This window comes from Echeneis naucrates, chromosome 1, assembly GCF_900963305.1.
Source record: "Echeneis naucrates chromosome 1, fEcheNa1.1, whole genome shotgun sequence".
Lineage (NCBI taxonomy): Eukaryota > Metazoa > Chordata > Actinopteri > Carangiformes > Echeneidae > Echeneis > Echeneis naucrates.
Window position 1 is genome coordinate 6,541,735 of NC_042511.1, and position 24,092 is coordinate 6,565,826.

General features: G+C 42.6%; 2 protein-coding genes across 7 annotated transcripts; one reads left to right on the top strand and one right to left on the bottom strand.

The window, feature by feature from the left end:
* Positions 1–2,306: 2,306 nt before the first annotated feature.
* Positions 2,307–8,028, bottom strand: LOC115041888 (pannexin-1). Of its 3 annotated transcripts, XM_029499771.1 has the most exons (6): positions 7,212–8,028; positions 5,122–5,243; positions 4,781–4,980; positions 3,648–4,149; positions 3,271–3,430; positions 2,307–3,170 (listed from the first exon to the last, which is right to left on the bottom strand). In XM_029499771.1, exons 1-5 carry the CDS (start codon positions 7,390–7,392, stop codon positions 3,281–3,283), a joined length of 1,155 nt encoding a protein of 384 aa, XP_029355631.1. In that variant the 5' UTR covers positions 7,393–8,028; the 3' UTR covers positions 2,307–3,170; positions 3,271–3,280. The 3 variants fall into 3 exon arrangements, with proteins under 3 accessions (XP_029355631.1, XP_029355622.1, XP_029355641.1); XM_029499762.1 differs by having other exon boundaries at positions 2,307–3,430; XM_029499781.1 differs by lacking the exon at positions 7,212–8,028 and adding an exon at positions 6,500–6,530 and having other exon boundaries at positions 2,307–3,430.
* Positions 8,029–8,257: 229 nt separating this feature from the next.
* marf1 (meiosis regulator and mRNA stability factor 1) lies at positions 8,258–21,080 on the top strand. 4 transcript variants are annotated; one of them, XM_029499723.1, is made up of 27 exons: positions 8,258–8,429; positions 8,949–9,159; positions 10,272–11,147; positions 11,361–11,523; positions 11,658–11,872; positions 12,218–12,335; positions 12,428–12,600; positions 12,906–13,424; positions 14,051–14,205; positions 14,490–14,654; positions 14,772–14,958; positions 15,155–15,333; positions 15,491–15,571; positions 15,752–15,991; positions 16,131–16,250; positions 16,341–16,522; positions 16,665–16,885; positions 17,058–17,200; positions 17,310–17,443; positions 17,581–17,783; positions 18,037–18,264; positions 18,538–18,777; positions 18,877–19,128; positions 19,337–19,397; positions 19,499–19,603; positions 19,805–19,963; positions 20,347–21,080. In XM_029499723.1, exons 2-27 carry the CDS (start codon positions 9,007–9,009, stop codon positions 20,553–20,555), a joined length of 5,481 nt encoding a protein of 1,826 aa, XP_029355583.1. In that variant the 5' UTR covers positions 8,258–8,429; positions 8,949–9,006; the 3' UTR covers positions 20,556–21,080. The 4 variants fall into 4 exon arrangements, with proteins under 4 accessions (XP_029355583.1, XP_029355601.1, XP_029355609.1 ...); XM_029499741.1 differs by having other exon boundaries at positions 13,290–13,424; XM_029499749.1 differs by having other exon boundaries at positions 13,293–13,424.
* The last annotated feature ends 3,012 nt before the right edge of the window (positions 21,081–24,092 follow it).

The window sequence follows — 24,092 nt, forward strand, 5'->3', positions numbered from 1 at the left end:
TTGACGTATAACGTAACTATTGCTTACCGTTCATTTGGAAACGGGCAGAGCGCCTGCGAATGACATATTTCTGCTCCTTGGAAATACCCACCGGATAGTGTCCATATGTTTCATAATTCACGAACTCGTTGAACACAAGTTTCATTTTACTATAAAGAACAACTGGGTTGGGAATTCGTTTATGCCCTGGGTTAGTTCCAAGTAAGTGCATGATTTATACGAAAGTCAATGATCCATTCACTGAACACTTCTCTTGCACATGCCCATAAAATAGGCTATAGGTCTACATAATTATCATTGATCGATCAACCAGTTAAACTGTAGCATATACACAAGAAACATTCAGCATGGTATTTATTTACTCAAAAATTATAAACAAGTCAACAGGCGTGGACTCGAAGTGAAGAAGTGAAGAGGTCACGTGGGATGCTGGAGCCAATCGCAGCCCACTCTGGTTAGGTCAGGTGACGTAAATGTGAAACTCTAAATGTATGTAATGTTGAATATGTATGTAAAGGCCCATTCCCGCTGTGGGCACCTGAACGTGTCTACGGAGTTAATTGGTTGACCAACAGCATTGGTCATGTTCGTGCTGTAACCACGTAAACAATGAACGAAAGACCCGAAGACCCACAGTTATGAGTCGTGAACGAATTACTAATTTCAACACTGAGCCTGCGCAGAGGCCATGGGACAAGTGAACGGGAGATTCAGGACCTGAAGACTCGTACTTTTCAGTCGTGAACGAATGAGTCGCGCCCACACTGAACTGGTTGGTGGTGAACCAGAGGCTGCTGCCTACGACCATGCCTCCTGTCTCAGGCGGTCAGCCAGCCGCCCTGACTAGATCTGACTGAGGGGGACTCTCTCGGCTGCCAGAGGAGCTGCTGCAGGTCCATTTCTGCCATCATCCTGCATCTATGACAAGAAAACTACCATAAAAAAGGAGGCAGAGGAGGAACTAGACATGTAGCACACAGGTTAGGAGAGCAGATGGAGAAAAAGAAAGTGAAGAGAGAGCGAGCGAGAGGACATTGCTAATTGTTTAATTAGCTTAGCAGAGCAACAGAATAGTCTGAACAGTTTAGGGACCACAGACTGGACCCCCAGAGACTTCCCTTCCCTTTAGACTGTGTTTATTGTGTCCATATATGTTTTGTGACTGACTTCCAGAGGTGGACAGAGTACACATCTTCACTACTTTAGTAAAAGTACAGATATTCCTTGTCAAAAATTACTCCAATACAAGTAAAAGTAGCTTCATCAAAATATTACCCAAGTAAAAGTACAAAAGTATTTGTTTAAAAAATTACTTAAGTGAAAGTACAAAAAAAAAACAAAAACCCTCAGGAAATACAGTAAAGTAAATTTACTGCCATTACACAATACACTGATGCAATTCTGCTACAGACATGTTTATAGTTCAAAAATACCTTCAGTTACAGAGGCCCTACAAGAACCGGTCTATGGAGGGGTTTGGTCCAGTCCAGAGGTCTCCAGCTCCGGTCCTGGAGGGAAACTGTCCTGCATGTTTTAGGTGTTTCCTGCTCCAACACACCTGACACAAATGATGAGCTCGTCATCAAGCTCTGCTGAAGTCTGAGCAGGAGTCACTCATTTGTATCAGGTGTGTTGGAGCAGGAAACATCCAGGACTGGATTTGGAGACCTCTAGTCCGGTCTCTTGGGGGGGGGGGGTTCGGTTCCCAGCCTGAACATGTCTAGGTTAATTGGTTATTTGTGTGAGTGAAGGGCTGGGCTACAGCGTGGAAAAGCGGCACATGGATTATGATATGATATGACCCTCTACATAGACTGGATCCTTCCACAGACAAGACCCTGACAGCCCCAGAGACAACAGACTAGACAAGAAACTGGACAAGATACTAGACTGGACCCCTCCAGAGACTAGCACAGACCCCTCCACAGAGACAAGATCCCTCTAGAAACTAGCCCAGACCCCGATACCCCCAGCGACCCCATAACAGACAAAACCCTCCAGAGGCTTGAGACTAGACCGGACCCAGACCGGATCAGATCAGACCCCTCCACAGAGACGAGATCTCTCCAGAGACTAGAATGGACCAGAGACCTGTTTAAGAAAAGGGTTAGAGAATTGTGGGGTAGTGTGAAGATTGTATGGTGTGTTAGTTTTAGTTGGTTAATATATTTATAGGTTGATTTTAGGTTGAAATGAAACACCTTTGATATAATTCAAGACAACATTCTCAGACAGTAGATGGTAATGACAATTTATTTCCTGAAGAATATTTTTTGCATGATTTCTGTAAAATGCAGCAATGCTATCATCAGTTTAGACGGAATCTAGTTTTATTTTCTACATGCACATACAGTATATTGCACATAATTTACATACAAATACACACATGTGGGCAGCCAGGGGGGGAATAGTGTTTAGTACTGTTGCCCACAAGGGCAAGTTTGATTCCTGAGTTTGCATGTTCCCCCTGTGCCTGCATGGGTTTCCTCTTGTTACTCCAGTTTCCTCCCACTATCTAAAGACATCACATAGGTCTGAGTGTAAGTGTGAGTGGTTGTAATCTGTCTCTGTGTTTGGGCCCTATGATGGACCTTTGATGTGTCCAGAGTGCGCCCTCACCCAATGTGAGCTGGGATTGGCTCCAGCACCCCCCATGACCCGGAAACAGAAAAGCGGTAGAAGATGAATAAACACATGCCTTACAGACTAGATGAGCTACAGCAGTTCTATAAATACTTAACAACTCATGCTTGTTTTGGGATAAACTTGCATGGACTTGCCTTCTCATTCCTCCAGCTAGACTATAATTACATCTACACCCACAATTTTAAAAACTTCAGTCATTTTAATACAAAGGAGAGGAAGAAGGCTTCCTCACTTCAGCCCAAGGAACATGGCTTCTAATATAAATTATGATTGGAAGGCCTCCAGAAATTCTTAGAAAGGTTACATATACCATAGACACACAAAACATTTCACTTTAAATAATAAGTACTCAGAGTATTCACATAATACACATAATGATTATAGGCCACTTCTGCTTGTCCAGTGGGTCAACACATGAGCAACAACTCAGACAAAGCTAAGTGCACAGGGATTGCTCCAAATTCTTTTCATTACAACAGGGCTTTCGTCATCAAGTCAGTTATTATCAGAGAAGGCAGCAAGATCTGAAGAAAGATAAATCAAGTTTTAAGAAAGGCAATATCACTGATGATATTGTGATGCTCATTTTGTTTGGATAGGATGGTGTAAATATGTAATGTTGACCTTAGAGGAATTATTCTTCAGCTTTATTCTTTTTTTCGTTCTCCTTGCGTATGCACGTCTTCTTACTGTCTAGAACATCAGTCTTCACCTGACCCAGAGTTCGCAGCAGGCACATCGTGTCAAACCCCTCATCACCAGCTTCTTGTAATAACACCAGCACCTGGAAAAAACATTATAATAACATGAATTAATTTTACAGAAGCTTTCATTCAAAGCCGCTTACAATTTTGGGTCATCACTTAAGCTTCAATGCAGTAGAAAACTTTGTTATTGCTCAGTACAACATCTATTTAATAAGTGCAAGGTAATAGTAAGTGATAGTTTGGTGCATATTTTAACCATAGCACTGAAGCCACAGTATTAGCTCTGTGACTCACCTGCAGACACTTAAATGATTTGAGTTCACTCAGGTTCTCCTTCAGGAACATTAGATAGATACTCAGGTCATTGTAGAAGGGTGTGACCACTCCCAAAGCACCAAATCCTGGCAGTATCTCATAAGGCCGGAGGAAACCGGAGCTCTGACGTGCTGGTCCATGAGCAGCAAACACCACCAGGGGAACAAGGAGCACATACACCACCAGGTTGATGTAGCTGAGCAGCCTGAACACACCCACTGCTACGAGCTTGCACTGAACACCAGATGGCACGATGCTGTCGTTTTTCAGGATTCCAGTCTGCAGGTTGCAAGGAAACTCATCTGTGAAGGAGGCCAGCTGGATGTAGTAACCGAGGTATAGGCAGGCCAGCAGGAGGATAAGCAGAGTCAGACCTCGGCAGACCAGGTACTTTACAACAAGAGAGTGGGAGAAGCGCTTCGTCTTCAGGTACTGCTCTACTAAGGGATATTTGAAGCAGCTCTCAGTCAGGTCCAAAGCGCTGTTGCAGAATTAAGGCAGATTTACTTTTTTAGTACAAAATGAAACAAGTTCACTTGTTTTTGAACTCATAACTCATAACATCATTATCTGAAAAAGAAAAAGAAACAGTCACTTGACTCAAATAATAATCATCATCAAATCAATCAAATAAAAACTCTAGACTTTGTTTTATGAACTGTTGCGGTATCATTAAAAAGGCTATAGACACAGTGTGGGCAGTCCAATCCCCTCTCTTCTTTCACACCAAAGACAAATGTCCAATATTTTTAAATGATGAAAATGATAATGTGGAAGGTTTTGATAGAGATACAAAGTCAGAGAAAATGAACGCCTGGCTGTGCAGATGTCCTCCGTTCTATGGCCTATTCCATTACATCATTCAGCTCATTTCGCAATCTTACAGCCTATACATATTGGTTACATCACTTTTGGTTCAGTCTCAAGTCAGCAATGAAGCACATGTTTACAGTGGAAAATCCTGCGAAATTAAAGATAATAATTATAAGGTAAAAATTTTGTTACTGTGTAGAATATTATATTTAAGCTTTGGAGCTCAACATGTCAACAACCTCAGGAAGCATAAAAAACAAGTGAGTGAAAATGATGGCAGGCGCTTACATGGTGCTTACCTTTGAGTGTCCTCGGGTGCATCCTTGCCATCTAAGGATGCCAGATTCTTTGCCAGCTTGATGGCACGATTATAAAAGCGGTCCAGCTCTTCCATGATGAATTTAAGGTCGGAGGAGAGGTGTGGAGCTGCAGTAAAACGCCAGAACAGGGCCGGGATGTACAAGAGGATGGCCAGTAAGAGCAGGATATATGGAAAGAACTGAATCAATCAGAGAAAGGGGAAGGGCAGAAAAGATGCCTTCATTTAGGATATTTATGGACGCATCTTTGGCCATTTGTTCAATGATCAATACATGTAAGCACAGCAAAAGTGTCACGGCTCATCATGTGACGTCTTTACCTTGTGCAGCCATAGCGGGGAACTGTCAGCTTGTTGCTGCACTGCAGCCCAGCAAAATGAGTCCACGTATGCAGCCTGTTTCCAGGTGAAGTTAGTGGGAGCAAAGCAGGTGATCTGAGTACCTGGATGAGGAAAGTTAAGACTAAGTCTGAGAAACAAACAGTGTATACAACAGCCATTCTCCTGCTCTCATAGCCTACTTTGCCATTTTCAAGTACCATGTGTCTGTAATTAAGGCATTCTTTCTTATGGTGGGGGAACAATAGGATATTCATCTGCAATTCACACATGACCCAGTTTGTCAACAGACAGTGATAATTTGCCAGCACAGAGGTTGCAATGTTATAACTTCTCAGACTGATACTAATAGAAACACAGCTTTCTCTGCCTTTTCCATATTTGATAAAATATCGACTACATCATCCGTCACTAGTATCAGTCATATTAAATAAATCTGTGTCTTATCTATGGGTGGAGCATGAGGAGGTTTAGGCTTTTACAGTACGTTAGGAAATTTCATTCAGTCTACTGTACCCTAACCATTAAATGTTTTTTCAAAGTAAAAATGATTTGATAATAGCTATAATCACATCACACATGAAAGATGTTTTCAGATGTCCTCACAAACTATACTGTATCATATTAATCAAATCCTTTTTTTCATAGATGCTCCTTTGGAGACTAACAAGTTATTTGATTGTTCCCTTTTTAGGGTAATAGACAGAGTTGCAATAACTAGTTATTTTCATTGTGTATCAACAGTCATTTATTTTCCCTATTGAGTGATTGAACGGTCATTTAGTCTGTAAAACTCTGAAATTATACAAAGGTTACTGGGTAGTTTTCGAAACTTCTATGGCATGTGGGATTTTTTTTATTTTTTTATTTTTATCATCAGTGAAAATTTCTGAAAAAAAATCCAATCTTCACACTGGAAAAGCTCAAACCACCATATTTTTTTGAATTTTTGCTTTCAAATAGACTGATCAGCCAAAGATTTGACAATTCTGTCAGTCAACTGAATGATTAATCAGCTCAGTTTTATCGATTTTCATTGTTTTCTAGAGAAAATAATGCGCTTTTGATGTATTCTCATACATTGTTTCATTTATTTTCTTGTTTGCTGCCACTATACAGTCTAATCTTGCTGATGTTTTGTCTGATTAAAACAAACAGCATCCCACTCCATCCAACAGGCCTTTTTCTCTGAAGACAAGTGTGCAGCGGGACAAGTGCTGGTGTAAAGGGAAATGGGTAGCGGCTGGATTTCATTTATGTGCTTCAGTTTCATGTCTCTCAGTCAAACTGTCAACACTTAGCAGGACACTTGAACAGAGGAAATTGCTAATGTTATTAATAACACATGAGCTTTACTCACAATGGCAAGAAGTCAACATTATCTATTTAAAAAAAAAAAGAATCCACATCTATTTTTCTTCATCCTCCTCATCTCAGCCTTTGCGGTTGCTGTAATGTATTTCATTGGGGAAAATCAATGAGAGGTTTTGGACATAATGTTTTACAGGCTTGGAAGGACAATCAGCTGCATCAGGACTTGCAATGTAATGGATCCATGCTGTCTTGGTGTTTCTAACAGGCTGTCAGCTGGAGCAGACAATAACAACAGATTGTGAGTGTTACGACCTATGAAGATTATGTAGATTTCTTCAACTGGCAGAGAAGCTGAGCTCATGTTTACACTTAAGAGTCTTTGCAGACTTACAGTGCAGCACCTATTTAGTTGTGCAACACCAATCCATACGGCACCAGCTGGTTATCTACAGATGGGGTCAGAATACAGTGGCCCACACATAAAGGAGTGTGGCAGTGTCAGTGCATATGAGGCTGCTCCAAGTTTCCATCACCATCACCATGATCAACAGCAGCAGTGTCTCCCAGGTAGCTCCGTGTCTGGGCGTGAAAGCAGCAGAAGGGTGGAGACCTAAACCACACCTTCTCCAGCATCCACACCTCTGTCCGCACATGCACCAACATCCCTCAGTCCCATACCAAAACCGGTCATTCCCACAAGTGTATTTCAGCAGGTATTGTGTATCCAAAGAGAGACACAAAGAGAAAGGATTTCTCACCGACGGACACCTCCTGAGCGAAAGCGAGCGAGATGAGAAACAAAGGCAGCCCCACCGCCAGAAACGTGACTATCTTGTCCGCCGCCAGCTCCAGACGCAGCCCTTTGTATTTGGCCTCCGTGGGGTCCTTCAGCAAGAAGTCGGAGAAAACGTACTCCGTGGCTAAGTGGGCTATCGCCATGCTGTCTGATGACTGATGGGAGAGTCCGACTCTTTTCGAGAGGCCAAAGGCGACCTACAGAGTCCCCGCCCTGGAGAAACGCAGTGAGGGGAAAACAAAACAACAACAACAACAAAAACCCGGAGTCCTTATTGTTTACTCTCCATCTCCGCTCACCGGCAGGACTGAGCGGGGCTGACGGATCTACCTGCTGTCCCGTCACTGGAGCCGAGAGCTCCGGGGCCGCCAGGGAGGGGCCGCCAGGGGTCGCTGCTGACCCGGAGACCTCACCGAACCCGCAAAGTCCACACAAGCAGATCCAAGCTGATTTTTTTTAATTTTCTAATTCAATTCAAAGTTGTTTTTGTTGTAGTTGAACCCTAACCCTTTTTTCTTTTTTTCTTTTTTTTTAGTTTATCCGTTTATTATTACGGTGTCGCCCCACCTTTAAAAATACTGCAAAACACAGAGTACACCTTTGTGGAGACTATTATATGAAATAATTATAGACTTAGATCACTGTATGATTTAAAACACATCGATATTTCGCTGTTTTATAATGTGGAGTGGAGAAATATACCCTGGTTATACTCCGATTACCTTGAAATGATGAAACTGCCTACGGTTCCAAATACTTATGTGTTTTATCTAGTAACGAAAGATCAACCAAACGACCATTTTTACAACAAAATCTGGATCATTCAAATAATGGAAAAGGTCCAATATTCAATTATAGTTTAACATTGATTTAACATTGATATGTAAAATCTTCTACATTTAATTCGTTCAAAATTTATAATTGCAAACTTAATGAAATTTTAATATAAATAGATGTTTATTTATTAAAATGCAACCAAGGATGAAAACAGGATTAGCATTTTGTAAAATATCACACAATTCAGCTGTTTGTCCATCATTACGTCGATCAGTAGCATTTGCGACACTTGCGCGCGCTTTCTGGCAGATTTAGGTTACAAAAAGGAGCTGGTCGCCAGGGAGACAGACAGAGGGGAACGGTGCAGTTGTGTGGGAAGATGTGAAAGTCAAGACCTTCTCAGGTAGATAAGCACAGTCCCGGACACGATTGAACATCACAGAAACGCTTTTGCTAGCTTAAGACAACCTACTGCAGCCCGCGGAAGCAGACGTGTCTGCCAAATCAAGCTGTATAAGGCTAGTGTGCTTGTTGTTAGCTTAATGAGACGCTAGCTGCCGTGCATCGGCTGATGTGTCATCAGCCCAGATCAGCAGCAGGAAGAGGCGAGTCAAATGAATTTGGTGGGTTTCGGTATAAACTGCGCTTGTGATGCCAGAAGGCACGACGTCCAGCTAGCTGCCCGTCGGCTGGCTCTGTTAAAACGACTGCGCATTTTGTTAGCTCCTGATCAGCGGGGTGTTCTTCCCAACTTAATAAACATTGCCTCCACAGGTCCGTCCACCGTGTCGACTTCGTGTCGAGGCCGTGTTTCGCAAACGTACCTGTGCTTACGTAGATGAGGCAGTAAGGCTGTTAAACTTGAGTCACGCCGGGAACTAAATGACCCGATGCACGGCTGAGTTTCGTTTCCTCTCACCAGGAAAGAATGAGAGAGAAGAGAGCTGAAAGTATGGTGAAAGGTCTGTCTGGGTCGTACGATGGAAGGACTGGGAAAGGAGAGATCCATATGCAGCGCGAGTCCCTTCCCATGGCTCAGTCACCCCAAAACAGAGGCCTCATCTCTACTATGGAAACTTAAGGACTGCTTCTCCGCCACTGAAACAAGCTCCCCTCATCACGCAAACGAAGAAGTAGGTATTTTAAAAATAACGAGGGGAGGTAGGGGTGGGGAGAAAAAGAAATCTTTTGGGTTAAGATTTGGCCATTTTAAATCATCCAACTTTTATTGTGCGTCAACAGGTGGACAGCCATCTTGATGTTATCTTATGAGACCTTGATACTCATTGAACTTTGAATTAAATTTATTTTCCTGCATGACGGACTGTCCTTAACTGGAGGCAGCAAAACAACTTTGAATCATAATGCTTCCTCCACAAAACTCTGAAGATTTCATGTTTTGTATGCGTTGCGTCTTTTTGCAACATGTTCTCCCCAATTTGTCTTTAATCTCTTGAGTGAGAAAACTTTCCAAGTGACATTGTAAAACGTTAACGTGCATGTTGCCAAATATTAGGGGAGTTGAAATGTTTTTCCCCTCCAGGATGTCCCTTTCAAGACACCATGCTCCACACAGTTTGATTTATGTACGGTAGACTTGTAAACTGGTGTTGACCAACTCCAGCATTTGCCTCATCACTTTCAGGATTTATTTCCCTTGTTGTGCTTTTAGAGTCATCTCAGCTGGATGAGTAGTTCTAGGGCTATAGAATGAAACGATCTTCCAATATAGACAGTTTGTCAAAATGTGGACTGAATATTTTAACAATGAACTTTGTAAACCTCTCAGCTTTATGCAAATCAACAATTTGTGATTGGAGATCTCCTGATGGGTCAGAGAGGTTGTTGTTTTTTTTTTTTTTTGTTTTTTTTTTTGTTTTTTGTTTTGTTTTTTTTTTTCTTTCCTCCCCCCACCTTTTCCCTTCCTATTGTTCAAATTAGCAATTCAGTGACCCACACCTTCAGTCTTGTCTCACTGATTAGATGTCAGGTGACTCCAGTTAGCATTTAATATTGTTGCGGGGTTCACACATATTGTCCAACATATACTGTGAATATTTAAATTTAATTTCAATATGTTTAAAAACAAAACAATGGGTTGTGTTTAAAGTAGTTGATTATTTTTGATTATAAATTGGATGATCTTTCACGCTGTATTATTTTACATTGAAGTGTTCTCACTATAACTAAAATAATCCACAGAAGTAACATGAAGTGATCATGTCTTTATTTTTTTATATCCTAGAACAACTACATGGAGAGCAGAAAACCTGTGCTGGAATTGAAAGATGTCCCTCCTCCACCTCCTCCACCACACCATACTTCCTCTTCCCAATCATCCCAGTCCTTCTCTCTGGCCCCTATTCCTATGCCTCTTCCCTGCTTACCTCCTCCACCTCAGCTTGCACAAGGCTCCCAGCAGCAACAAGAGGGGCTTAGCCCCAAAGTAAGCATTTGCACTCATTGTGACTATTGTAGCACTGATGGCTATGGGTTACTAGGTGGTGGAGGTGTTGTTAGTAGCGGTAGTGGTAGCAGCATTGCTGGTGTTGTGTCACTCTACAGTGCCCCAGGCTCCGTGGGATCCCCCATCAGCAGTATTAACAGGTCCGGCCCTTGCTCTGTAGCCTCATCTGTCCATCAGTATAAAAATGACCTGAGCTGCAGAAGTGAAGGTGAAGCTCATGACCCTTTGCTCAGTCTTGGTTACAGACCTCAGTTACACTCTTCTGTTGCTACCTCTCAGCCTGTATCCTCACACCCCTACCTTCCCTGCTGCTCAGGACTTCACCACACCTGTTCAGCCGCACCTCTTCCATGCAGTCAATCCAGCGTTTACCTCTCCCCGGCTCCTTTGGCTCCTTCTCTCCCCTCTGTTTCTTCTTTTCCTACTTCATTGCATGGCTCTTGCCTGGCCTCTTCTGCCTACTACACCTGTGGTGTAGACTACAGCCCATCAGTCAGAAGATCTCAGAGAAGCACACATGGTGACTACCGAACCCCCACAACCATCACTACGACAACCACCTCAGCACACTTCTGCTCTAATCCTATGCACCTAAATGTAGAACGCACGCTTTGTGTGACGGGGGCTCACTACTGCCAAGAGTGCTTCTTGAAGGTTGGTAGAGTTCTCTTAATTCACTGTGGCTTCATTCATATGTGTGTGCCATGATGCTCACTTTCGGTAGCTTAATGTATGAGCTACCAGAGTGATGTTGACTGAGAGCAAGGTTTTGCATTTGTGTTAGAAAATATGTTATCACGTTGCATACCATTAGTTGCAACTGTCAGTGGTATTTGTGACCCTGTGACTTGTATGGACTATTTGCAGCCGATGAATGGTCCAGCATCTGAGCCAGACAAGGCTTGGCCCAATGTTCCTGCTCCTCAGACTGCTCCTATCCCTGTTCCCATATGCAATGGTTGTGGCACCTCCTCTGATGGCATGGTGCTCATGCCATCAACTAGCCTTGGCAAGATTGGCCAGAAGTATGGTTAGTGTGCTCTATTATACTCCGTGGAGCTGGAGTGAGTGAGAAATATTCTTCTGACCAAATAAACTGCAACAATGCTGAAATGATCACTTTGAAAACTTTGAGGTACTTAAACTTTGTTTACCATGTGCCAGGTTCCCCAGACAACAGTGGTCCAGAGAACATCCCTCCAGTTGGTGTCTTCTGGGACATTGAGAACTGCAGTGTTCCCAGTGGGCGATCTGCTGCAGCTGTCGTCCAGCGAATTCGTAGCCGTTTTTTCCAGGGTCATCGGGAAGCGGAATTCATTTGTGTTTGTGATATCAGCAAGGAGAGTAAAGCTGTCATCCAAGAGCTCAACAACTGCCAGGTACTGACAATAGTGTTCAGCATTTGGGAAAGATTCACATTGTCACAAATAATGAGTCGTCGTACCCTAGTTGATGACAGTCTCTTCCACGTAGCCACAATTTTATGGTGGGCATTCCTGGAACAATGGGGAATAAAGTTGCAAAACAGGAATATATTAACAATAAAGATGGGCCTGAGTCAAAGACTTGACTGAATCCTGGGAATGTCATACAGATTATCTCTTTTGTTTTACATCAAATTATCCTGTAAATGTAAAGATATGTTGCACTAAAAGACAGCATTATGAAGGTGAACAAATCTGAAATGATTCAGAAGATATTAAAACATAATTTTGCTTTGTTAGGTTACTGTTGCACATATTAATGCCACAGCCAAGAATGCTGCAGATGACAAACTTCGCCAGAGCCTCAGACGCTTTGCTGAGACCCACACTGCACCAACAACTGTTGTGCTAGTATCCTGTGAGTTCAGTTCAGATTGAAATTGATCAGCTGCAGTCATGCTACCACAAAGGATTTTGGCTCAACATTTGGTATCTCTTCTGTCTTAACAGCTGATGTGAACTTCGCAAGTGAGTTGAGTGACTTGCGTCATCGCCACGGTTTCCAAGTGATCCTGGTCCATGGCAACCATACATCTTCAGCCCTTCTCCAGCATGCCCACCAACATGTGGCCTTTCAGGAGATGACAGCTGATCTGCCGCCACGCATGCTTGTCAAAGCTCAGGTAGGGCTCAATAATGCTTCATTCAGACTTAAAAACTTTTTAAAATCCTATATTTGTATGGAATGCGGTTATTTCCTGGCAGCAAAAGTAACAAAACCGACTCTCATAATCTAGACAGAGGACAGAGAGAGGCTGTTGGAATCGTATCATATTGAGTTGAGGGTCATTACAATTTTTCCTAATCTATATCACATACAGCCATTCTCCAAGTTGTTTCTACTAAAGGGAAGAGTACTGCTTAATCTTGTTTAAATGTAAATTATACAAACCAGACAGGCACGCTGTCTCTTCCTCCCCTCCCTCAGCCCAGTTTCAACCTCCTCTATGTCCACAACCTTCCTGTCAACTGTGACAAGAGCCTGCGGAACGCTGTGAAGCTCAGGCTCCGCCGCCTGTCTGACAACTGTGGTGGCAAAGTACTGGGCATGTCCCAGGGCACAGCAGTCCTGCGTTTTGGCAGCCCTGAGGCAGCTGCACGTGCCCGCAAGCGAATGGAAAATGAGGATGTGTATGGCCACCGAATCAGCCTTTCCTTCTTCCCCCAACCCAGAGATGAAGCAAGTCTTGAGCCTGAGAGTCAATCTCAGTCCCATTACTTGTCTCAGACTCTGCCCCAACCCCGTCAAACCCAGGATTCAATGTTTGCCCCTCCCGCATCTATACCCCTCTTCTCTTTTCTGCCCCTGGAGAAGCCCAGGTCACCCAGGAGGCCACGGCGTGCAAGTCGCCCATGCCATACTCCTGGCACGGTGCCTGAAAGGCCCTACAGCCCCAGGAGGGGGTGCAGTGGGCCTCCCGGTGGTGCTCCAGCCAAGCCCCGTCAGGTCAGCAGTCTCATCATGCCTGCTTCCCCTTAACCTCCATTGCCCTCTGTCCTTGACTGGACTGCTTTGTAAAACGCAATAGCTTTTCCCCTCCCCCATGTCCTTCAGCTTTGACACTAACAGCTTGTCACTGCTTGCTTCATTTGTCTTCCTTTGCTTAGTATGCAGCATTTATTGGTTGTTGAGAGTGCTTCATGTGTCCTCCTTTTGTCCTGCATGTTCATTGGTCAGTCATCATCCATGAGTTGCCTCGGCTTCTATGCATTTTTCTGACTTTATTTTGTTCAGTATATCAGTGCTGATGTACTGCTGCATGTGAGTAGACCTAAGCTCTATCCAGTGTCTGTTCCATTCCTCAATAAATTTCTGATTGATCTTGAATTATTTATTTTTTTATTTTTTATTTTTTTTTATTTTTTTTTGTGCTTCATATTGGGGGGAAAACTGATCTACTGACTGGAAAAACTTGGCTTTCTTCTGCTTGGTTGTTATCATAGAGCAGTGCAACACTGGAAACAAAAAGAATCGTCAATTGCATTACTGTTAAGATTGCCTGAACGTCAGAATGTCGTCAGAAATCTAGGCAGTGAATATATCAACATATATTTGCCATGTGTGTGATCCAGGAGCTGGGCACTTTGGAGGGCAAGTCCAGAATGGGCTTTCATCAGCTGGATAAAGGCCGTGCTGCTTCCTCTTCCCCACACAGTAATGGTGAGACTGGAGCTCTGGATCAATTGTCCAAACCTTGCCTCACTGGAGAATCCACATACAGACGGAGGTACAAAAAGGGACTTTATTCTGAAGCTACATTCACACTAATATGGCTTTGTTTTTAGCTCTGGGTTACAAAAAAGACCCAACCAGGGGAGTCTGTGTTTGTGTGTCAACATCAGTCATTTTCAAAGTTGTCTGTTTTCAAGCAGTTCCAATGGGGGCTTTTGTAGCAAAAGCAATGTGATTTCAAAACAAATATATTTGTTTGACAGCAGCCAGAGAAGAATGAGATCTGGTATTTAGATTCAAAACAGCTTTGATAATTGTCTTCTTTTTCGTCTTTCCAAGTAGAAGAGAAAGCTCCAACCCTCGAAGCCTGACTGAATCCCCTTTTGAAAAAGGCAACAAGAGCTCAGGAGAATTCCAGATCAGCACACCCTCAGCCTTCAGCAAGTTGAACTTGCACAGGAGCTTCAGTCCTCTTGTTCTCTCCCAGGGCTCCTGGTCCTCCAGGTCACATATTTGTCATTGTCATTTGTCATGAAGTTGGCCCAGAGCATATAAAGCTTCATAATATTAAATGTACAGTAGTTCATAATGTTAGATGTAATATTCTTTCTCCAACAATAGGAGTGTGTCCCCTTGCATGTCCAGCCGCTCCTCACCCATTCTCGCCGCCCCTCGCAGCCCATGTCCTGAAGGTTCACCTGAGCCTTTCTCAGAAGGGGCAGAGGTTCAGGTGGGCAATCTGGACTACAGAATGTCTCGCAAGGATCTGCAACAAATGCTGCATGACACCTTCTCCCGATATGGGCGGGTAAGCCCTCTACCAATGAAGTTGTTGTCATGCAGATGATTGTCTAATTCAAATATCTATCTTCTTTGTCAAAATGCTAATTCTAAAAGAACTGGTTTCTCTCTTTATTTTTGTCATATGAGCGTTTCCAAATATTCTCTTTGAAATTAAATTAAACAAATCTAAACAACTCCCTGGTATGACTTGTTGTGTCTAGGTGAAAGCTGTGGAGCTAAGCCCCCACACTGACTATCAGCTGAAGGCCACAGTTCAAATGTTGTCTCTACAGCACGCCATCAGTGCAGTCAGTGGTCTGCATCGTTATAAGATCGGAAGCAAGCGCATTCAGGTGTCTCTCATCACTGGTGGCAACAGCAAATCTCTAGCTATGCTCAGGTATACAATATTATATTTGAAGCTTGGTTAATGTGACAAACACAGCATGTTTTGACTTTCTAATGCAAAGAGGTAGAGATTTTCAGATGTATTTATACAATTTTATGTTCTGTTGTTTTGGATTTTAGTGGCAAATTTCACTCTTGTTTTTAAACAGCACAGAGATCGTCACCATTCTTCAGGATGCACCCGCCAATTGTCTTCCACTTTTCAAGTTCACTGAGATCTATGAGAAAAAGTAAGCAACTGATTTTCAACTTGTGGCCCTCACTCTTTTTTTTTTTTTTTTTAAAGCAACAGTACTAATAGGAATTTCCTACAAGGGATTTGGTGATTGACAATTAGAAGTTTCATTTGTGTGCATCGAGTCTATGCTGCTAAAATTAATCTTTTTTTTTTTAATTAATCACATTTCCAGGTATTGCCGCAAGCTGGTGGTAGGTGACCTCTACAGACTACCAGAGGTTGTGGCGATTCGAGAACAGGGGGGTTCAAGGCTTGTGTGCCTTCTCCCTAGCAGCCAAATCCGTCAGAGTCCACTGGGATCTTCTCAGTCCCAGGACGGCTCCTCGTCTGCCAGCGGTAGCCCTGTTGTGTTTGAGGAGCTGGAGTACCACGAACCTGTCTGCAGACAACACTACGCAAAGCAAGACTTTAGGTATAACCATGTACAACCAATCTCACTATTTACATGGTAGGATCTGTCATGCACCACCATGTGAAATGATCTGGACAACCTCAGTTGAATGTCACACTTTTTTTCATCACTGACTGTATCTTGCCCGTCTCTTTTGTAGTGAGGCTGACTTTGACCCTGACTCCTTCAAAATTCCGTTTGTTGTGATGTCTCTGAGCACCTTAGCATCTGAGGTCCACAGTCTGCTGCAGTCACATGAGGGAACCCTTCCACTGCTCAGGTTACAACAGGCTCTTACGTCTCTGTTTTAGCCTTTTTATAGCATGTGTATATGCATGAATAATATCCGTAATGTATGCTTTCCATTTAGTTTCCCAGACTGCTATGCGGCCAAATTCAGCCCACTGCAGTTAGGCAATGAGACACTGGAGGGTGGTGTTCCCCTGGAACACCTCATTACTTGTGTCCCTAGTATCACAATAGTCACAGCTCAGAATGGCTTTAAGGTCATCAAGTGGATCCATAACAAACCGCCAGCACCAAATCAAACTGGTAGGCACATTTACAAATTTAACAATTTATTAATAATATTGTTTGCTATCATGTATTGGCTGACATCATGCAATCCCAGAACTATATAGTGCAGTCTACCTATAATGTACATTTTTATTTATTTATTTATTTGCCCATATAGAACCATGGTTTCAGCGCTGCAAAAGTCCAGTTGGCAACCCTCAGCTCATTCAGTTCAGCCGAGAGATCATTGACCTGTTGAAAAGTCAATCTTCCTGCATCATGCCCATCAGCAAATTCATACCCTCATACCACCATCACTTTGCCAAGCAGTGCCGTGTCTCTGACTATGGCTATTCCAAATTGTTGGAGCTGCTGGAGGCGGTACCACACGTTCTGCAGGTAGCAAGAATAATGAGGATCACGTGATTCTTAATATTTCTTCTTTTACCAACTATAATAATAATCATCCCACTTTATTTTTAATTTGTTTAAATTGTAATGTGTTTTGCCCCTTTTTTTTTTTTTTTTTTTTTTTTAAATTTAATAAACATATAATTTTCTCTACCCACAGATCTTGGGCATGGGTACTAAGCGTTTGCTGACCCTGACCCATCGTGCTCAAGTGAAACGCTTCACACAAGACCTACTCAAACTGCTCAAATTTCAAGCCAGCAAACAAGTGGCAATCAAAGACTTCATGCAGGCGTACCACTGGTCAGTCAACATAGCTTGCAGCTGTAGCTGATGCTTTCATGTGTTCTTTGTGTTCTCAGCATTGCTATGTCATTGCTTTACATAATGTGTTCTATGTCTTGTATTTTAGGTGCTTCTCCAGAGACTGGAAGGTCGTCAACTATGGCATATGTGACTTGATGGACCTGCTGAATGAGATCCCTGAAACGACCATTACTGTAACAGTCCATGCAACAGACACAGTCATCTCTGTTCCCAAAAGAGGTCAATTTAAACAAGTTATTGAAAGCACTTTAACAGATGACAGCATTTCACATTAGAGGAAGACACAGCTCTGGAAGCTGACAAAATATTCATTTACATGAAGAAATCTAAACCACTCCCCCACCCCTCCCCTTCAGAACGCACAGTGGAAGAAATGGAGCACACCAAGCAGTTTGCAAAGGAGGTGGTGGACCTGCTTCGCCACCAGCCTCACTGTCGAATGCCCTTCAGCAAGTTCATCCCCACCTATCACCATCACTTTGGTCGTCAGTGCAAGCTCAGCTACTATGGCTTCACCAAGCTCATGGAACTCTTTGAGGCGATCCCTGACGTACTTATGGTGAGTAAAGATGCATTTGTATGTAGTGACCAACCTTTCAACTGCCATGATTAGTCTTGAGGTATACTTATGAATCCGGTGTATGACAAGGAGGAAAGTGCTTTCACCAGGTTGTGCTCTTTTTACCTTTTTTATCATTCAATCAGATTTTCCCAGGTTTAAGTTTTTCTATGAGGGTTGACCTTGCAAATCCCCTTCATTTCCATCATGTCTGAAAACTCAATGAACATCTTAAGTTTCCTACCTGTGTCAGGTGTTGGAGTGTGGTGAGGAGAAAATATTGACACTGACAGAGGTGGAGCGTATAAAGGCCCTAGCGGCTCAGCTTGTCAAGCTGCTTCGGGCTCAGAAAAACTCCAGCCTTCCTGTCAGCCAGCTGCTCACTGAGTACAGCAAGACCTTTGGTTACGGTCTACGCCTGCAAGACTACGATGCCAGTTCATTGCCAGCTCTGCTAACAAAACTCTGCCATGTTGTGAAGGTAAAAAAACATCTGAAATTTCTTTTATTTATTTTTTTTAATGGGAGCATAATTGATTCAGTGACAAGTTAGAGGAACTTAACCTCCCAAAGTAGATGTCCATCTAACTGAAATAATGTTGCCACAATAAAATTTTGAATTGTAGTCATGCACAGTTAATTTTCTTAGCAGTTCATTATTAGGTAATACAAAAATAATGGAGGGCTATCCAACAGCCCTGTTGTACAGTCATTAAATGCCAATAAACAAACATCACTTCTTTACGTTTTGCAGGTGGTGGATGGCTCAGGAGGACGAGAAGTGCAGTTGATTAACAGGAAGTCTCTGCGCTCGCTTACATCCCAACTTCTGGCTCTGCTCATGTCCCAGGAAGAGGAGCAGGTCACCAGGGGGCTGAAGGTGGAGGAGCTTAGCCAGTATTACCTAAATGTGCATGGAGCACCGCTCAACCCATGTGAATATGGGTTCCTCTCCCTCAGTGAGTTACTCAAGAGTCTGCCCTACCTTGTGGAGGTGAGTAGAAAGATTGTGTTTTATGTTCTAACTATACAGCCCTTCTAGAGAAGCTTTAAGGTAATGGCACAAACTAATAGTGTTGTTTTTGTTTAACAGCTATATCATGAGGAAACTGATGAAGACTGTAAAGCTGGCGATACTGCCACTGATCATGGTGATGAGTGGGTGAGGCTGACCAGGCTCTACCAGTTTGCCCGTAACATACGTGCCCTGCTCCACACCTACCATTACAACCAGATCTTCCTGACTGAGTTCCATGGCGCATACACCAAATTTACAGGCTGCAGCCTTGAGTCACGTTCCTACGGATATGCCAGCACTGATGAGCTGCTCAGCTCCATCCCTCAGGTAGGAACCAATTCAGTAGATGTTTTTCTGTAGTGCCTAGTATATTGCCAGTGGCTGCACGTAGGTGGGGCTTATATCTGTGATGGTCGTTTATATTGATATATCTGCAGGACTAGTCATCTTGGAAGACCCACATCTTTCAGGTAAACCTTAAACAGCCACAGTATTTCCTCAGTTTTGTGTTTGTCTGCTTCTTTTGGGGCATCAGGTGGTTTGGATCAAAGGGCACGGTCACAAGAGGATTATCGTTTTGAAGAACGATATGAAAGGTGAAGTTGATGGCCATTTTTTTTCCTAGTTTGGTCCCTTAAAGTCAGGCCATGAAAGAGATTTCCCGATGTGCTGTTGATTCTGTGATTGTGTTGTTTAGTAAGGACAAGCTCTTCAGTCCCCAGCAGCCCCCAACCAGAAGAGAATACAGAAAGCCCTAGAGACAGCCCCATTAGCAACACAATGTCTGGAGCTCAGTGTCCAGGTAGAAGGCACATGTACACACAGACTGGCTTTATTGGGTGTTGCCTCCACTGCCCTCAGAGTTTTGTCATGCCATACATTTTTATTTATCAGCTGGGTCTGATATTTCATGCTTTAACCACTGGATAGAAAGATTTGTTCTCATTTAACCTTTTACAGTTAAATTATCAGTGAAATAGTCCACATGTGTTTTTCCTGTCAGGTGATGATGAAGACTCAGAGCTACTATGTCTGACATCACCAGTGGACCTACTCTGTGGTCCTGTACCATCCTGCTTACCATCGCCTCAGCTTCACCCTGATCGTGTTCTCCTCCAGCAGGGAGATCTGATTCACTTTGAGGAGAAAACTCTGCCAGCAGGTCAGTTTTAATGTTTTCATATTGTTGCATTTAAATCCATTTCAATTAATAGTAATTGCAGCTGGAACTTGTTGTTGAACAGCTAGTTTTTTGTTATTTTACTTATCTTATGCAATTGTACACCTTTGGCTATAATGATATATTGGAGGTTTGTAATAATTCAGAAAATCAGACTCTAAAAGGTTTAAACAAATCATTTTTCAAGATAAACCTTCCAAAATTGTGTCTCAGATGTTGTTTAAAGTATCTAGCTTTTAGAAAAGATGAACGGTAAAAATTACACAGCAGGAACAAAAATGCATTCTAATGAGTACATGACACATTTAAATACACCTTCTCTGTTTTTGACAAGGTGTGAGCTCAGTCTGTGCTTGTGATTTCAGAGAGTGAGCTTCAGTTGGCAGCTGTAGCAGTCACTGACAGTACATGTGTTCCACCTGAGCAGCCTGGCAGCACAGAAGACTCCAAAATCATCAAACCTCATACAGTCCCCAACACGAAGACCCCCCTGTCCATGGACAGTCCCAGCAGAAGAGCTACACGCAGCAGAATTAAGCTAGCTGCTAACTTCTCCTTCAAAGCAGGCCTCTGATCCCTTCACACATACATGTCCAGTCCCATGCACACAAAGCAGAAACTAGTTCACACAGAGTGTAACTCTGAATAGAAGAGTTGAACAGCTACATGTAAAACAGGAATTAACTCCAGAAGAGCATTGGTACTGTCCCCTTTACACGCAAAGACTGTTGCATTCTTCTTCCTTCTCGAGTTTTGCTTCTTTCCTTAATTCACAACCTGTGCGTTCTTTCAGTGATGCTTGCCAAGCTGTGATTTTTCTTCTTGCAGATTTTCTGCAGTTCTTTTATTTGCCATATTCATATACCATAAGTTTTGTTTCACCCTGACAGAAGTTACTTTAATTGCAAAAATGTTCATCTTTTGCCACATTGTCGAAAGACTCGCTTGCTCACAGATAATGAATGACACTGAGTTAATTGTCACTGTTTAGTCTCAACAATAGGATACATGATCAGTAGTAACCAGTTTAAAAATGGAAAAAAAAAAAAAAATGTTGCCCACATTCTCAGTTTAAAAATTTGTCATAACTAAAGATGAATGTTGAGATATCTTGTTCGTGAACCATTTTGAGAAACCCTATTCTTGCTGTTACCCCCCACTTGACATTCAGTCACATTTGGACTCAGATTTTCAAATTTTGGAGACTTTATTTTGTAGGTAACCCCAGACATGCCAACCAAGCTTGCTGCTGAGCCCCTAACCGATTCCTTCTTTTAGTCATCCTTAAGAGGTAGCTTCTCTTTGAGGAATATTATCACCTTGTCTCTGTAAAGTGGGCAAGAGACAGGCTTTTTAGTTCCTTTTTGTATGATGCAGTGTTTAGTAGTCGATGAAAGAGTTTTGCCTAAATGTGCAGTGTATTTGGTTTTTCCTCAGTTCCATCATTGAATTGCCACCATTGTTAGCTGTTCAGATTGTCTTCTTTGATGGAGGCAAACTGCCTTTGAACAGTTAAGTTTGGATCAAAAGGTTTTGATTGATATTGCAACAAACACTGCTCTCAGGAATTTTTATTCTTGTAGTATTATGACTTCATTTATGGCAAAGAACTTCATTCTTCTCCCTAAGGCCACTAATGAAGGCCTGAAAACGGTAAAGTGGCTCTTTAGTACTCTGGCCAGGTGTGTGCTGAGGCAGCAGGAACTGAACTGTTAGTCTTCAGCCAGCAGCCAGTGGTGTTTGTGTTCTCGTAGCTATAGACTGTGTGTGGTTTACATTGGAGTAGATGGTGTGAAATGTGAATGTTGTGCATAAATATGTTTATGCATGGTGTAAGCCCAGGATGAACAGTCAAGAATGGATGATCGCAAGACATTATTTAAGATCACTTTGATTTCCACCGTGTTTTAAGGCACTTGGCAGTTGGCGTCACCGTTGCAGTTCTCACAGAAATGCTCAAGGTTTTTTGAGTCAACCTTGTTGCTGGCAGGCTCTGTATCAGTGGTGGTGTCCACAGCGTCTGAGTTGATGAGTTCCAGGGGAGCAGTGAGCACTCCTGAGTTTTTGATTTTTAATGGCAAGGTGAATGAATGTTTGAGAGTTTTAGGGAAAAGAGGGGACAGGAGACGATAGGCTGTTTGTGGAGCAGCATGGGGGGCTCTGAGTAGCCTCCTGAACAGACGACGTACACACAGAGGATCCTCTGCGGCTCTCTGGAATATACCGGGCTTTTACAATGGCTTGTATTCGCCACGGTGCCAAAAGAATCACCATCGTACCTCCCCACCCCTCATATCCCACGTCGAGGAGTTTTTACTTAATGATGTGTGTTGGTTTTCTCCATTTCCTTCTGTCCTAATTGTTTACAAGGCTGCTGGTTGCTGAGTTGCCATCAACTAACGTTGCTGCCCATGAAGTTTAGCACAACCCAAGTGTTCCACTGTTTGAAGAATGGGTTAGAGCCCATTTAATCGGTTTCAGTGTTTAGCAGTGATATTCCATGAATTTTCCTCTTCAGACATGGCTTTGACTCAGTGCCTTTTTAACACTGAGACTCCACCTGCCAACTCACCAAAATGTCTGAAACAGCAAGCAAATTGTTTTTAAGCAGGCCTGTAGTGGCTCCTCTCCAGTGTTTTACTGTCTGTCTGGAAACCTCTTCGATGAAGGAGTGAGCAGTTCAGAATAATTATTTAGTCACTGATCGAAAATGTCTCAGAATGCACACGATAAATTCCTAGATTTAAATTTGGTGGTAGGGGTGCATTACTTTTTGTGTATGTGGGCAAACTATAGCACTCCGACGAAGCACAGTGGCAACAATCAGACCGATATTTGGACTTCCCTGTTTAAGCCTTCTCTTGTCGTTTGATTACATCAGTGAGAAGCTATTGTCTCTGTCAAAATATGCACTTTTGCATAGTTTTGGTTCATGAAATACATGTGAAGTTATTTTTAATGTTTGGAGCAGGATTGAAAGTACTTGTCTTGGCTTCTGTATGTCACTTTGTCTTGCTTTTATAGCGAAGGACACTTGGACAATGCCCTGCACTGACTTCAATCTACTCTTAAGACCTTAAGTCAATGGGGTCGTGTCCTTAAAACTCCTGCCTTGTGGTCATGTTTTGTTTACATGCTCAACAGTTGTCACGTTGTCTTCTGTCCTCACCCCCCCCCCCCCCCCCCCCCCCCGATTGTTTTGTCCTCCCACAACACCAGAAGTTGCTGTAACAGTCTGACATTGTTGAAGGGACCAAAGAGATTTTCGTTGAATAAATTTCACAAGCATCACGTCTACCTCGTTTTTCTTTCCTTGTGGTCTTGAAGGAATCGCAGCAAACTCCAGCATTTTCCTGAAAGATGCTCTTTATTTAAACATATATGTACAGGTACTTTTCAGCTTATTTTCTGCATATTAGTTCAATATTCAACATTGGGACCTTCATAAATTTACTACTACTACAGAACGCTAAAGTTATCAGAAGGAAGGTAAAGTGACAAAGGGCAACACTTGGCTTTACATGAGTCACTAAAGTCCTAAACACTCAAAGGTACACCATCTATTGTAGGCATTTGCAAGAAAGTTGCTTTCATTTCCTGGGGTTTATCATTTTAAAAACGCAAGACTAAATTCAGAGGATGCAAGTTGTTTGTGAGCAATATTTGCAATATCCATAATAACTATCAATGATGTCACACTACCACATCAGTATTTCCCAGTAGCTGATGGCTGAGGTGATGTTAGTATGACAAGGGATGCGATGTGTTTAATAAAAGCAAAAAGCACCATGGAATGTGTGTTGGCCTGCGCAGCGGTTGACCAAAACAACGTCATTATACACAATGTAATGCAAAACTTTGGACTTGTTTCAGTGTGACGCTAGAGAATGATTAAACAAACAGATTTCCTCATATACACAGTTAAATTACTGTTGTTTGGCTTGTGAGCCTCATTTCTCTGTTCTCTGGGCCACTGGGAGGGATTAATTAGGGGAACGGATATTTTGTCCTCTTTAAAGTTCAGTTTGTTGGGTTATGATGCTTTCGAATGGAAAACATTAATTTTATCTGCTGCCATGTTGTTTGTCTGAACCTCGTGTTCCTCCCACAC